The sequence below is a fragment of the Bufo bufo genome, chromosome 8, assembly GCF_905171765.1.
Source record: "Bufo bufo chromosome 8, aBufBuf1.1, whole genome shotgun sequence".
NCBI lineage: Eukaryota > Metazoa > Chordata > Amphibia > Anura > Bufonidae > Bufo > Bufo bufo.
Genome location: NC_053396.1, coordinates 98982923 through 98998989, shown reverse-complemented (window position 1 = coordinate 98998989; position 16067 = coordinate 98982923). Strand labels below are relative to the sequence as shown.

At 44.1% G+C, this 16067-nt stretch overlaps 1 protein-coding gene across 1 annotated transcript in view; it reads left to right on the top strand.

Moving 5' to 3' along the window:
- The window catches only part of ATP7A (ATPase copper transporting alpha), a 125326-nt gene that overhangs the window by 79640 nt on the left and 29619 nt on the right, over positions 1-16067 (top strand). Inside the window, exons 9-14 of the mRNA XM_040406495.1 lie at positions 7848-8070; positions 8982-9215; positions 10682-10773; positions 13007-13134; positions 13926-14080; positions 15286-15420. Coding sequence (XP_040262429.1) covers positions 7848-8070; positions 8982-9215; positions 10682-10773; positions 13007-13134; positions 13926-14080; positions 15286-15420 — 967 coding nt within the window. The remainder of the gene's footprint in view (positions 1-7847; positions 8071-8981; positions 9216-10681; positions 10774-13006; positions 13135-13925; positions 14081-15285; positions 15421-16067) is intronic.

The window sequence follows — 16067 nt, the reverse complement described above, 5'->3', positions numbered from 1 at the left end:
TTTTGCAGATTAGATGCTGACCCATTCACTTCTATGGGGCCCTTTTCTATTCCACGGTTCCGCAAAACAAATGAAACATGTCCTATACTTGTCCGTGAAAATCAGGACATGGCCCCATTGAAGTCTATGGGTCCACAAAAATACTGAATGCTATCAGTTTTTTTGCGGATCCGCAAAAAAACGGATAGCATTCAGTATTTTTGCGGACAGCGTACGGACGTCTGAATGAGCCCTTACAGACATCCTAGCTTGCTGTGTTACACTTTTGGCCCAGCTCCCGTGCACTGCAATTGGAGGTAGGGAAACTCTGGCCCGCTCTGCCCTTTCCCAGCCACCTGTTGGAAGGGGCTTAGCAACAGTGAGATGAGACAACCCCTTTACATTGGCCAATTATCAGGAATTAACGTTAGTACGTATGCTAATTCCTAATAATCAGCCCTTGTAAAGGTGCTGCCGATCACCTGATGAGCAAGCAAAGTAATTGCTGCATGTAACTCCAGCTCTCACTCCGACAAGCAGGCAATTTTGTTTTTAAATGAACAAAACCTTTCTGATGGTTGCCTGCTCGGTTGGCCTGTGTAAGTGGGCTTTTAAGCATCATTCATACGTCGGTCAGTGATTGTGAGCCAAAACCAGGATTGAGGCCTCCACAGACATAAGGTATAAGGGAAATATCTGCTCCTGTGTTTAGAGCCGCACCGGGTTTTGGTTCAGAATCACTGATGGAAATCGCTGACCGAACACTGACATGTGAATGAGGCTTTACGCTATTTTCAGTTGGGGTTGTAATGCATGATTTGGACTAGTAAAGCTTTTTACTGCCCTCTAATCTCACTTAATGTGATTGTACCTGGATTATGAGCCCAAATCACTGTATGCACACATTACATATTTCCACCTGCACGTCAGTGAAAAGTAATTCAATATTTTTAAGGCCTTACCAACATGAACACATCCATTAGAATTGTGTAAGTATTTTATTCAAATGAATCCTAACTCCCCAAAAGTGGCATTCCCTGGTGATTTCTGGGGATAAGACAAGGCAGTTCTCGTGGCAGTGGCATTGGTACCTTCTCCTCCAGTTCTGGCTGGTATTTATCCTACTTCAGGGATCTTATCCCAATTATGGTGGAATAATATTGAAAGATATATAGGCCAGTAAGTACACAACCTTGTAAATATGGGATCTGTCAGGAATCAGGACCGCCTTATTCCTAGTTATAATGTTTGCTGTGATATGATATGTTTTATGGGCATATGTCGTAGTGTAACATAGTCCAGTGGGATTCACATTCATATACAGTATGTATTTATGTGTTTGTATTGCCAGGCCAGCAGCCATTGATGAATTGGTTTAAGGCTGCATCTAGGCTGAGATGTCTGCCTCATACCTGTGAAAACAGCAAACTGCTCCCTGGGGGGGGGTTAGTTAGCACAGAGATGCTAACCGGGTTGGGCCGTTTGGTGGTCACACTCAGGACAGAGGACAGCAGACTCTCCGGCGCCGTGTGTCAGCATGGGAGCTTCATACCAGAGAATATAAGATTCATATCTGTTTCATACATTAACCCCTCCCCTGCTAAATTTTTAGAGCTAGAACTTTTTTTATTTTTCCATCAATGTAGCTGTATTAAGGCTTGTATTTTGCAGGCCAAGTTGTAGTTTTTAATTGCACTATTTTGGGGTACACATAACTCATTGATTAACTTTTATTAGCTTTTGTTTTGGTGGGAGGAATGGGGGGAAAAAAACAGCAAGACCGCCATTGATTTTTCACATTGTATATTTTGCAATGTTCACTTTGTACTTTGTACTCTTTAGGTCAGTATGATTACAGTGATACCAAATACATATAGTTTCGGACAGTAACTTTTTTTTATTTTTCTTTCTACGGAGCTGTGTGAAGGCTTGATTCTTAATTTTTTATTTTTTTTTAATCAGGATAACTTGAATTTTTTATTGGTATAATTTTGTAGTGCATAAGACTTTTTTGATGGCTTTTAATTTCGTGTTTTTGGTAGCGGATATGCCAAAAACAGTGATTCTGGCTGGCTTTTTTTTTTTATGGCATTCACCATGCAGGACTGGGGAGGGTATATAGAGGAAGGACTGGAGGAGCATATATAAAGGGAGGACTGGAGGAGGGTATATAGAGGGAGGTCTGGAGGAGTGTATATAGAGGGAAGGACTGGAGGAGTGTATATAAAGGGAGGACTGGAGGAGGGTATATAGAGGGAGGACTGGAGGAGGGTATACAATGTATATAGAGGGAGGACTGGAGGAGGGTATATAGTGTATATAGAGGGTAGACTGGAGGGGGTATATAATGTATATAGGAGGAGGGTATACAATGTATATAGACGGAGGACTGGAGGAGGGTATATAGTGTATATAGAGGGTAGACTGGAGGGGGTATATAATGTATATAGGAGGAGGGTATACAATGTATATAGACGGAGGACTGGAGGAGGGTATATAGTGTATATAGAGGGTAGACTGGAGGGGGTATATAATGTATATAGGAGGAGGGTATACAATGTATATAGAGGGAGGAGTGGAGGAGGGTAGACTGGAGGAGGGTATATAATGTATATAGGAGGAGAAGTGGGGGGTGTACAATGTATATAGAGGGAGGACTGGAGGAGGGTATGTAATGTGTATAGAGGGAGAGGGTGTACAATGTATATAGAGGGAGGAGGATATATAGTGTATATAGAGGGAGGACTGGAGGAGGGTATATAGTGTATATAGAGGGTAGACTGGAGGGGGTATATAATGTATATAGGAGGAGGGTATACAATGTATATAGAGGGAGGAGTGGAGGAGGGTAGACTGGAGGAGGGTATATAATGTATATAGGAGGAGAAGTGGGGGGTGTACAATGTATATAGAGGGAGGACTGGAGGAGGGTATGTAATGTGTATAGAGGGAGAGGGTGTACAATGTATATAGAGGGAGGAGGATATATAGTGTATATAGTAGGGCTGCACGATATGGGAATTTTTTGCGATTAGGGCCCTAAAAATTGCGATAAAGATATGCGATGCAATATTTTAAGGGAATTGTGCTAGAGGTCTATTTGCTTGGACTTTCAAGGCAAAAGCACACAAATTACTGATAATGCTGAAATGTAGTTATGCTTAACTCAAGAACTGAAATGCACAGTGTTTTTCAAAATAAAACATCTTTTACTAAATAACATATTTGCATTACTGCAAAAGTACAAAATACAAAACTTGCCATTTTCTTAATAGCACTGCACAGAACAGATAAACAGAATAAATAGAAGAACATTTGTTCATTAAAATAACGACTTGCCTCCAGCCCCTCCTCTCTCCCCGCACTGTAACTGATGTATCGCCGGCCGCGCTGTGCAACATAGCGGCCGGCGATACATCCGTGTCAGCCACGTAAAAAGTCAACCATCGCTTTATAAGACGCACTGCCATTTTCCCCCCACTTTTGGGGGGGAAAAAAGTTCGTCTTATAAAGCGAAAAATATGGTAATACAATTGCAGCATTTTTGGGTCGGCCAATTGGCGATTGCGATATGGCGATTAATTGCGATTGCGATTGCTTTGGCGATATATTGTGCAGGCCTAGTATATAGAGGGAGGACTGGAGGAGGATATATAGTGTATATAGAGGGAGGACTGGAGGAGGGTATATATTGTATATAGAGGGAGGTCTGGAGGAGTGTATATATTGTATATAGAGGGAGGACTGGAGGGGGTTATATAATGTATATAGGAGGAGGACTGGAGGAGGGTATATAGGAGGAGGACTGGAGGAGGGTATAAAGGAGGAGGACTGGAGGAGGGTATATAGAGGGAGGACTGGAGGAGTGTATATAGAGGGAGGTCTGGAGGAGGGTATATAGAGGGAGGTCTGGAGGAGTGTATATAGAGGGAAGGACTGGAGGAGTGTATATAGAGGGAAGGACTGGAGGAGTGTATATAGAGGGAGGTCTGGAGGAGGGTATATAGAGGGAGGGCTGGAGGAGGGTACATAATGTATATAGAGGGAAGGACTGGAGGAGGGTACATAATGTATATAGAGGGAGGTCTGGAGGAGTGTATATAGAGGGAGGAGGGTATATAGTGTATATAGAGGGTAGACTGGAGGGGGTATATAATGTATATAGGAGGAGGGTATACAATGTATATAGAGGGAGGAGTGGAGGAGGGTACACTGGAGGAGGGTATATAATGTATATAGGAGGAGAAGTGGGGGGTGTACAATGTATATAGAGGGAGGAGGATATATAGTGTATATAGAGGGAGGACTGGAGGAGGATATATAGTGTATATAGAGGGAGGACTGGAGGAGGGTATATATTGTATATAGAGGGAGGACTGGAGGAGGGTATATATTGTATATAGAGGGAGGACTGGAGGAAGGTATATAGGAGGAGGACTGGAGGAGGGTATATAGAGGGAGGACTGGAGGAGGGTATATAGGAGGAGGACTGGAGGAGGGTATATAGAGGGAGGTCTGGAGGAGTGTATATAGAGGGAGGTCTGGAGGAATGTATATAGAGGGAGGTCTGGAGGAGTGTATATAGAGGGAGGTCTGGAGGAGGGTATATAGAGGGAGGACTGGAGGAGGGTATATAGTGTATATAGAGGGAGGTCTGGAGGAGGGTATATAGAGGGAGGTCTGGAGGAGGGTATATAGAGGGAGGTCTGGAGGAGGGTATATAGAGGGAGGTCTGGAGGAGGGTATATAGAGGGAGGTCTGGAGGAGGGTATATAGAGGGAGGTCTGGAGGAGGGTATATAGAGGGAGGTCTGGAGGAGGGTATATAGAGGGAGGACTGGAGGGGGTTATATAATGTATATAGGAGGAGGACTGGAGGAGGGTATAAAGGAGGAGGACTGGAGGAGGGTATAAAGGAGGAGGACTGGAGGAGGGTATAAAGGAGGAGGACTGGAGGAGGGTATATAGAGGGAGGACTGGAGGAGTGTATATAGAGGGAGGTCTGGAGGAGGGTATATAATGTATATAGGAGGAGAAGTGGGGGGTGTACAATGTATATAGAGGGAGGAGGATATATAGTGTATATAGAGGGAGGACTGGAGGAGGATATATAGTGTATATAGAGGGAGGACTGGAGGAGGGTATATATTGTATATAGAGGGAGGACTGGAGGAGGGTATATATTGTATATAGAGGGAGGACTGGAGGAAGGTATATAGGAGGAGGACTGGAGGAGGGTATATAGAGGGAGGACTGGAGGAGGGTATATAGGAGGAGGACTGGAGGAGGGTATATAGAGGGAGGTCTGGAGGAGTGTATATAGAGGGAGGTCTGGAGGAATGTATATAGAGGGAGGTCTGGAGGAGTGTATATAGAGGGAGGTCTGGAGGAGGGTATATAGAGGGAGGACTGGAGGAGGGTATATAGTGTATATAGAGGGAGGTCTGGAGGAGGGTATATAGAGGGAGGTCTGGAGGAGGGTATATAGAGGGAGGTCTGGAGGAGGGTATATAGAGGGAGGTCTGGAGGAGGGTATATAGAGGGAGGTCTGGAGGAGGGTATATAGAGGGAGGTCTGGAGGAGGGTATATAGAGGGAGGTCTGGAGGAGGGTATATAGAGGGAGGACTGGAGGGGGTTATATAATGTATATAGGAGGAGGACTGGAGGAGGGTATAAAGGAGGAGGACTGGAGGAGGGTATAAAGGAGGAGGACTGGAGGAGGGTATAAAGGAGGAGGACTGGAGGAGGGTATATAGAGGGAGGACTGGAGGAGTGTATATAGAGGGAGGTCTGGAGGAGGGTATATAGAGGGAGGTCTGGAGGAGTGTATATAGAGGGAAGGACTGGAGGAGTGTATATAGAGGGAGGTCTGGAGGAGGGTATATAGAGGGAGGGCTGGAGGAGGGTACATAATGTATATAGAGGGAAGGACTGGAGGAGGGTACATAATGTATATAGAGGGAGGTCTGGAGGAGTGTATATAGAGGGAGGAGGGTATATAGTGTATATAGAGGGTAGACTGGAGGGGGTATATAATGTATATAGGAGGAGGGTATACAATGTATATAGAGGGAGGAGTGGAGGAGGGTACACTGGAGGAGGGTATATAATGTATATAGGAGGAGAAGTGGGGGGTGTACAATGTATATAGAGGGAGGACTGGAGGAGGGTATGTAATGTGTATAGAGGGAGAGGGTGTACAATGTATATAGAGGGAGGAGGATATATAGTGTATATAGAGGGAGGACTGGAGGAGGATATATAGTGTATATAGAGGGAGGACTGGAGGAGGGTATATATTGTATATAGAGGGAGGACTGGAGGAGGGTATATATTGTATATAGAGGGAGGACTGGAGGAAGGTATATAGGAGGAGGACTGGAGGAGGGTATATAGGAGGAGGACTGGAGGAGGGTATATAGAGGGAGGACTGGAGGGGGTTATATAATGTATATAGGAGGAGGACTGGAGGAGGGTATATAGGAGGAGGACTGGAGGAGGGTATAAAGGAGGAGGACTGGAGGAGGGTATAAAGGAGGAGGACTGGAGGAGGGTATATAGAGGGAGGACTGGAGGAGTGTATATAGAGGGAGGTCTGGAGGAGGGTATATAGAGGGAGGGCTGGAGGAGGGTACATAATGTATATAGAGGGAAGGACTGGAGGAGGGTACATAATGTATATAGAGGGAGGTCTGGAGGAGGGTATATAATGTATATAGAGGGAGGTCTGGAGGAGGGTATATAATGTTTATAGAGGGAGGAGAGGAGGAGGAATGTATATAGAGGGAGGACTGGAGGAGGGTATATAATGTATATAGAGGGAGGAGAGGAGGAGGATATATAATGTATATAGAGGGAGGAGAAGAGGAGGAATGTATATAGAGGGAGGTCTGGAGGAGGGTATATAATGTTTATAGAGGGAGGAGAGGAGGAGGAATGTATATAGAGGGAGGACTGGAGGAGGGTATATAATGTATATAGAGGGAGGAGAGGAGGAGGATATATAATGTATATAGAGGGAGGAGAAGAGGAGGAATGTATATAGAGGGAGGTCTGGAGGAGGGTATATAGAGGGGGGAGGATATATAATGTATATAGAGGAAGGACTGGAGGGGGTATGTAATGTATATAGAGGGAGGTCTGGAGGAGGGTATATAATCTTATGTACAGGGGAACTTTACAATGATATTTCTTTGTTTTCTCTATTATACAGTTTTATTTTTGGATACTCATGGATGTAAAATTCGGTTCACATACCTTTCCTATTGCAGTGCAGTAAAGCTCAGTCTATACACAGGTGAATGGCCTACCCTTGCCCATGAATCGCCCTGTGCAGCAGTCATTTGACTCCCACTCGCACCCTCCTGCCCTCTGGGTGAACACACTGGCATGCACCATGTGACCCTCTTCCCCCCACCGGAATGCCAGAAATTACATGACTGATAGCATCTTCATGCACAACACATGACTGGTCTGGACTATTCATCCATCTGTGCGGGGACGGGCTGTACTGCTGTGGTATAATAAAGGGAAGTGTGCAGGGTGTTCAATACATGGACGTACGATTCCCTGCATTGGAAATACCCGTCTGGCCATGGCATTTCCTCTCAAAATAAGCTTTTTATGGGGGGTCCCAGGAGATGACCTCCCCCTTATGGCCGCATTTTATAAAGGGTTGCCTCTAATGATGCAATAGAGTTATCATGTACCTGAATAGGCCAGCCATCTGTAACTTTCTGATGATCTGTGCACTTTCTATGAAGGTTTCTGCCTTCAGTCATTTGTAGGAGTACATTCTTCCATTGTCTTAGCCATAACTTATATAAAATGTTTCCAAGGATTTAACCTGTGATGTTTATTTTTCCAAGGTGGAAGCGATCTTTTCTTATTAGCTTGATCTTTTGCATTCCTGTAATGGGATTAATGATCCACATGATGTTTATGGACAGCAGTCACATGATGCTGAACCACCACAACATGAGCATGGACGATATAACAATGTATCACCCGACAATGGTCCTGGAGTATCAGATTATGCCAGGCCTGTCCATCATGAACCTGCTGTCCTTCCTGTTGTGTGTTCCTGTGCAGGTAAATGACCTTAAAGAGGATTTCATTGTGTTGTGCCTGTCTTGTAAATATACGAATAAATTGACAAATGGATGTTACCGTTTCCCTTATTAAAGCCTGCATCCCTTCACAGCCGGCAAGGATTTGCCAGTGTCAGACTATATAGGGACACACCCCAAAAGGTAACACCCAGTTTTTAATATATTAATACATTTCTAGGAGGAATAACAGAGCTGCTTCACAACACAGAAGAAAAGCTGCTCCAGAATAGTTACTGATGTATCATTCGCCAATTTGACCGCCGTGGCATTCTAGTGTTAACGTAGCACGCCTGCTCTATTTGCGTAGCATAGTTTTTAGTCTGAATGACAATAGACGAGCTATGCAAACAGCGCGGAGTGCCACGGAGGAGTACGGTATTAACATAGTGCACTGGCGTCGTGATGGTGAATAGAACACCTGTAAATACAGTAGGTTACATAAAAAAAACACTCGTTTTTCTTTAGTTTGTCACTGTGGCCTTGGTTCAGCACAGGAGAATCCGACCATTGAAAAGCTGTTTTAGTAATGTCAGACAAGGGTGTAGATGCCATACTGACAGCATGGTGCCGCTATGGGGTCCTTAGAAAGATGCTACTGGTTGGCAAGTACCTTTGTAAGACTCCTGTCTCCAGAGGAGTTATATTACCAAAAAATACGTAGGGAAAGGATCCAAGGATTATGTTGGGGTCCTGTAAGGAAAAGCAAACACAAGGCCATTTTGTGCTAGTTGACAAATCCCAGCACCATAAAGGGAGACCCGTTTTGATCCTTGCTGTGGGACCCCCTTATTTCTGTGGGTGACTCTTTTCCTGCCCCTAGACATTTTATGCTGTACTAATTTTGAGTATTGTTTCTAGACTGCTTATGCCAATCTGTTGTCAATGTTTTAGTTTTTAGGTGGATGGTACTTCTACATTCAAGCATACAAAGCCTTGAAGCATAGGACTGCCAATATGGATGTACTCATAGTTCTGGCCACCTCTATCGCCTTTATTTATTCGCTGGTTATTCTTCTGGTTGCCATGGTAGAAAAAGCCAAAGTAAACCCGATTACCTTTTTTGACACCCCACCGATGCTGTTTGTCTTCATTGCCTTGGGCCGGTGGCTGGAGCATGTTGCTAAGGTGAGTAGTAATGTGCTTGCCTACTATGGTGGAAGCATTATGATAAGATGATACACTTATCAGAGGCGCTGCACCCACTATGCATCTGTAAGGCTCTGTATGACATAGAGCTGCAGAAGTCTAGGCTATATGTGTATGTTCAGTATGTACCACAGAGGCAGAATAGATCTATATTTTTGTAGAGGCCATAATATTATACTGTTTAGTTATGTAATCGGTGTATAATTGTTCTTTTTAATTTATTCTAACTGAGGACTATGGTTCAATTTTAAAAGGGGCTATCCCATGATTAGTGTAAAAAAAAATGTACTACAGACGTCATATAGTACATGACAATCTCTGTCTAACAAAGCTAGAACCAGCCCTGGATATCACATGCAACCAGAGATCTCCCCATTCATTACTCCAATTAATCTGCTAGATTTCAAGCTGGCAGCACAGTGGGAGTGTCCTTTCTTGATGGGTGTGTCCTTTCTCAGGGGCCGTTTCCTCTGTGCTACAGCTGTGTCTGGTAATTGTCACAGCTTCTAACAGTAGATAGGTAGGTGACAGCTGAAGGATGGAACTCAGCATGTGTGGCCTCCTCAGCTAGGTGGACAGAGAAATTACAGAAAGAACAAACAGCAGGTGGTGCTATACAAATAGATTTAGTTGATTAAGGGTCCATTCACACGTCCGTAATTTGGGTCCGCATTAGTTCCGCAATTTGCAGACCCGTTCACTTTCAGTGGGGCTGGAACGAATGCGAATCCGCATTTTCAGGATCCGCATCCGTTTTTTCGGGATCCGCAATTCCGTTCCTGAAAAAAATAGAACATGTCCTATTCTTGTCCGCAATTGCGGACCAGAAAATACATTTTCTGTTATAGTGTCTGTGATGTGCGGTCCACAAATTGCGGATCGCACTTTGCAGGTGTCCGTGTTTTGCAGATCCGCAAAACACTTACGGACGTGTGAATGGACCCTTACTCCGTGGCTATACTAAATTACAAAGTATTCAAATCCAGGTGCTGCTTTAACAAATGTTTTCTGTGGGACAACCTCTTTAATATCCCAGACTTATGTTGGAGAATGGGTTAACATGACTAGGCAGTTTGTCAGAATAAGCCATCTTCCTGTTTTTTAAGATTTCCTTCTTTGGCCTTCTTTTTGATTAAGTGTTTTTTGTGGGTCACAAGGGTTTCATTTGCTGCTGTATTAGTACTGATAGGGTATGGCCACATGTAGTGGGTCCACTGAGCATTTTTTGCAGCAGTAAAAAACAGATTGTACGATTTTGCTGCGTTTTCAGTGGAAAGAAAAAAGCTGCGGATTTGCTGCAGATTTCACCCTTTGCATTGGAATGGGCGAAATCTGCGGCAGAAATCCACAACATAAATGAACATGCTGCAGATGTGAAATCCACACTGTGGGTTTTCCCAATGGTCATCAATTCTAAAAATGTAACCTGAGCAAATCTTTTCCAGAGCAAAACATCAGAAGCCCTGGCACGACTCATTTCACTGCAAGCAACTGAAGCCACCATTGTGACACTGAGGCCTGACAACTCCATCGTGAGGTAACCTCGTTACTTGCTAATATCTATTATTATTTAAAGGGAGTCTGTCACCTCCATATGGCCACATACAGTGCTTACATGGCTCTGTAGCACACCTATACAGGATTGTAACGGTACCTTTGTTCTTTTCTTTAGACTTGCACCAGCAGGAAAAACAAAGTTTAATTCATATGCAAATGAGCACTCGCAAGTGCCCAGGGGCGGCGTTCAGTGTGTAGGTGCCCAGGCTGCTCTGCCTTCTTTGCACTTTACTCCTCCCCAGTCTCTGCCTTTGCCCGCCCTCCAATTCTCTTGCCTCATCGATAGGTCCGGACTTGGAGGGCAGGCAAAGGCAGAGGCTGGGGAGGAGTAAAGTGAAAAGAAAGCAGAGCAGCCTGGGCACCTACACACTGAACGCCGCCCCTGGGCACTTGCGAGTGCTCATTTGCATATGAATTAAACTTTGTTTTTCCTGCTGGTGCAAGTCTAAAGAAAAGAACAAAGGTACCGTTACAATCCTGTATAGGTGTGCTACAGAGCCATGTAAGCACTGTATGTGGCCATATGGAGGTGACAGACTCCCTTTAAAGACACTTAGGCTGGGTTCACACGAGCGTGTCCGGAATAGTTCCGGATGCGTCCCGGTGTGTTGCGGCAAACCCGCGCGAGTAGGAATGCAATTGCAGTCAGTTTTGACTGCGATTGCGTTCCGATGTTCAGTTTTTATCGTGCGGGTGCAATGTGTTTTGCACGCGCGTGATAAAAAACCGACTGTGGTACCCAGACCCGAACTTCTTCACAAAAGTTCGGGTTTGGGTTCGGTGTTGTGTAGATTGTATTATTTTCCCTTATAACATGGTTATAAGGGAAAATAATAGCATTCTGAATACAGAATGCTTAGTAGGTGATCAATTAAGGGTTAAAAAAAATAAAAAAAATTAACTCACCTTCTCCTCTTGTTCGCGTAGTTCTCCCGGTCTTTAGTTCTTTAAAAGATGAACTATGGGCTAAAGGACCTTTGGTGACGTCAGATCACATGCTCCAATCACATGGTACATCACACTTGCTTGCGGATGCTTGCGATTTTCACGCAACCCCATTCACGTCTATGGGGCCTGCGTTGTGTGAAAAACGCAGAATATAGAGCATGCTGCGATTTTCACGCAACGCATAAGTGATGCGTGAAAATCATCGCTCATCTGAACAGCCCCATTGAAATGAATGGGTCCAGATTCAGTGCGGGTGCAATGCGTTCACCTACCGCATTGCACCCGCGCGGAAATCTCGCCCGTGTGAACGCAGCCTTAAAGGTGTTTTCCAAGATGTCCTCTGGATAGGTCATCAGTAACTGATCGTGGGGGTGCGACATTGATCAGCTTTTTGGCAAAACATGATGTGAACAAAGCCTTAGTTCTTCTGACATCTGTGATTAGTAAAACACTGGGGCAGATTAACTAATTCTGCCTAATAGTAAAGAGTTCTAAGGGTCCATTCACACGTTCGCAAGTGTTTTGCATTTTGCGGACAGCACATGGTCGGCCCTGTGATAGAAATGCCTCTTCTTGTCCGTGGCTGCGGACAAGAATAGGGCATGCTCTATCTTTTTTGTGGGGCCGCGGAACGGAACTACGGATGCGGACAGCACCTGGTGTGCTGTCCGCATCTTTTGTGGCCTCATTGAAATTAATTGGGCCGCACCTGTTCCCCAAAATTGCGAAACACATACGGACCCATTCATATGGATGTGTGAATGGACCCTAAAGATGTCCATCACGGTGACTCACTGCATTATGATGAATTATTATAGCATCTTGAGGAACAATGTAGCCATTTATGTCTAATTTTACTTCACCTATTGGTTTGCCTACTTTGTGCCAAAATTTAGATGACATTTTGTCACATTATCGCACTTTATACCACACCACTTCCTGGCAAGTCAAACCCCTTGCCTCAAAGCCATATCTGTTGTCTAATGAGGTTCAAGTCTCTAAAACACATAATACATGTGGTACAAGATACATATTTCAGTTTTTTTGTGCAAATTCTGACAAAATACTGGTGCATTTAGCTTCGTAAATCTCCACCAATTTGTTCTCGAGATAAACTGTTTGGCCTAAATGGCCACCAAGTTGTAGTACATGGACCCTCTATTTGTATTATGGCACACAATTTGAGGTTTATTAGCGATAACCTTCTAGTAACACAAATATTTTTCCATCAGACTAATGGAAATGTCTTTTTTTTTATGTCACAGTGAGGAGCAGGTTGATGTGGAATTGGTGCAGAGAGGGGACATTGTGAAAGTGGTACCTGGTGGAAAGTTTCCTGTGGACGGGCGAGTTATTGAAGGCCACTCTATGGTGGATGAGTCCCTCATTACAGGTACTTGATGACACTGTGGAGCAGCCTCTGGCTTCCATGATTGTTTTTGGCCTTGTTTGTGTAGACCCTCATGAGTAACACAACTTTTACAGCGTTAGCGATAAAGATTATACAAATGTTTACAAATCTGGAATCTGTCATTATTCATTTTTGACATAAAATGTTAGTGCTGTTCTACAGTCATATCTTGGTGTTTGTTAATTTGCTTAATTATTCCCTTTTAACCCCATCCAACTTATGCTTCTAACATGCATCTTGTGAGCCGTTGGCTTCTGCTCACAGCTTCACGGCTTTAAATTATGAGTTTTGTTGAAAAACATTTGCAAAAAAATTAGAAGTTTTATGGAATATTATTTTTCATCTGCTGGAAATAGAGTAATATGATGACTTCTTCCTGTGATTGTTACTTCAGTGGATTCTCACTGCATTGGCAGTGTATGTCTGAGGTGTACAGGGACTGTCAACTGATAAAACATGGTATACCTCTGGATAGAATAGCGTAGTTGACTTACACCATTTTGTCCAACAGTTAAAAGGTATACCAATGTATACCAGCCTGATGGCAGCCAAAAGGACACTTTTTTGGCCTCCGTCGGTTTAATGGGAGCTCATGGTACGTTTAATGTGTATGCCAGGAGTTTTCCCAGCATAGTCATTAAACATACTGCAAACACAGTGGGAATTCACCATGGCGTGACCTTTTATAAAGTGCACTTTCAGGAGACTGTATATATATAACTTAATTTGTAGCATTTACCGTGAACCTGAATCTGTGCCATATTCTTTCTCAGGTGAAGCCATGCCTGTCACTAAGAAGCCAGGAAGCAGTGTTATTGCGGGCTCAATTAACCAGAATGGCTCCTTGCTCATCTCTGCCACTCATGTTGGTTCAGACACTACCTTATCACAAATAGTTAAACTCGTGGAAGAAGCACAGACATCCAAGGTAACAACTTCTATATAGCAGTTCTCTGTCACCCACGTGGTAATGAATGTTTTTATTGAATGCAGATTAGGGGTGTTTTGTACCCCTCCCAATAAATGATTTTTAGTGCTGTGAAGATAACACATTTGATCATCTATGGCCTAATTAAAATGAAACATGACCGCAATTGTCTGCTTTTGAGTCTCAAGGCAGTATTACTCAGCCCAATGTGGCAGATGATTGTTGGGAGGGAAGCCTTCCCTCCCGGCAGTCACATGCTCGCCAGCAGAGGAGACGGCTGCTATTACATGCAGTGATCTCCTCCGCAGCATGGGGAGGAGTGATTGTTATGCCATCGCTCATCCCCATGCTGTATAGTGGTTAGCTGGCGGCAGATCGTGATTAGATAGCACGATCTGCTGCCTGCAAATAATAATTTTTTTTAAATAATTTTGTCAAAAGATTTGGATTGCCCAATGTCAAAAGGTTTAAATTGCTCGTTTATCGGGCAGTCGGCGGCAGTATTACGCTGCAAGATGATCGCTAAAGAGCGTTCATACGATCGATCGTTAGCGATCATCTACCAAAAAATCAGCAGGTGTAATACAAGCTTTAGATGTATAGAGATCAACTGCCGTGCCCTCTGCACTTTGACAGGGCTAGGCGGGTGTGAGCACGTTTTCCATGTCTGGCCCTGTCAATTAAAGTGCAGGGGGCGTAGCCTATTGTGAGATAGCAGACTCTAGGTATAACAACAATGCCCCGTTGCTCCTAGAGACTCATTTGCATATATTAAAACTTCATTTTTCTCAGCAATCCGGGCACATGTAAACATGGGACCAACACCGATGTCTTCAGCTACCAAGTGGACATGTAACAGGTCAGCCGGTGTCATAGGTACTAATCTGCTGACAGATGCCCTTTAAGGCTGTATGCATACGACCGTACCTGTCTGTAAAATACAGATATATTGTTTTTCAAACTCCCATCAATAGAAAAGGCTATTGTCCGCAGCTGCACACAAATATGGATGTGTACACGGCCTCCGAGAAACAAGTGGCGCAGTGTGCTCCCCACAAAACATGTGGATAGCACACAGATGAAAAATATGGCCACGTAAAGTTAGACTGGTGATTTTTAACACTAAATGTAGATTTCGCTGTATTTGCACATTGATAACATGTCTCTTTTTTGTCTATGAATGTCATTTATATTTTCTCTTCCAGGCTCCTATCCAGCAGTTTGCTGATAAACTCAGTGGCTACTTTGTTCCTTTCATTGTAATAGTTTCTGTTGTCACCCTGATTGTCTGGATTATTATTGGGTACCAAGACTTTGAAATAGTAGAGAAGTATTTTCCTGTAAGTATGGATGGACTGGATGAAAGATTCAAAGCCATAGACACCTATGAGCTATTTTGTTTCTGTTGTTCATTTGCTTCCTAACTGTAAAATGAAGCTACTGCTCCTGGATGATGATGGCTCTTGGTGTTACCTGTAGGAAGGGAAGGGGAGGAGGTTGTACACTGTGATAAATATTAGAGAGTGAGTAGAGCACCCTCTGCAGAATCTACGAGAGGAGGAGAGAAATCTCACCCAGGCAGCATTCGTTTACATGGAGCAGAACCTGCAGGATCTGGGGAGAGAGATCACACAGGCAGTGTCAGTTCTGACAGGGAGGAGAGATCACACAGGCAGTGTCAGTTCTGACAGGGAGGAGAGATCACACAGGCAGTATCAGTTCTGACATGGAGGAGAGATCACACAGGCAGTATCGGTTCTGACAGGGAGGAGAGATCACACAGGCAGTATCAGTTCTGACAGGGAGGAGAGATCTCATAGGCAGTGTCGGTTCTGACATGGAGGAGAGATCACACAGGCAGTATCGGTTCTGACAGGGAGGAGAGATCACACAGGCAGTGTCAGTTCTGACAGGGAGGAGAGATCACACAGGCAGTGTCAGTTCTGACAGGGAGGAGAGATCACACAGGCAGTATCAGTTCTGACAT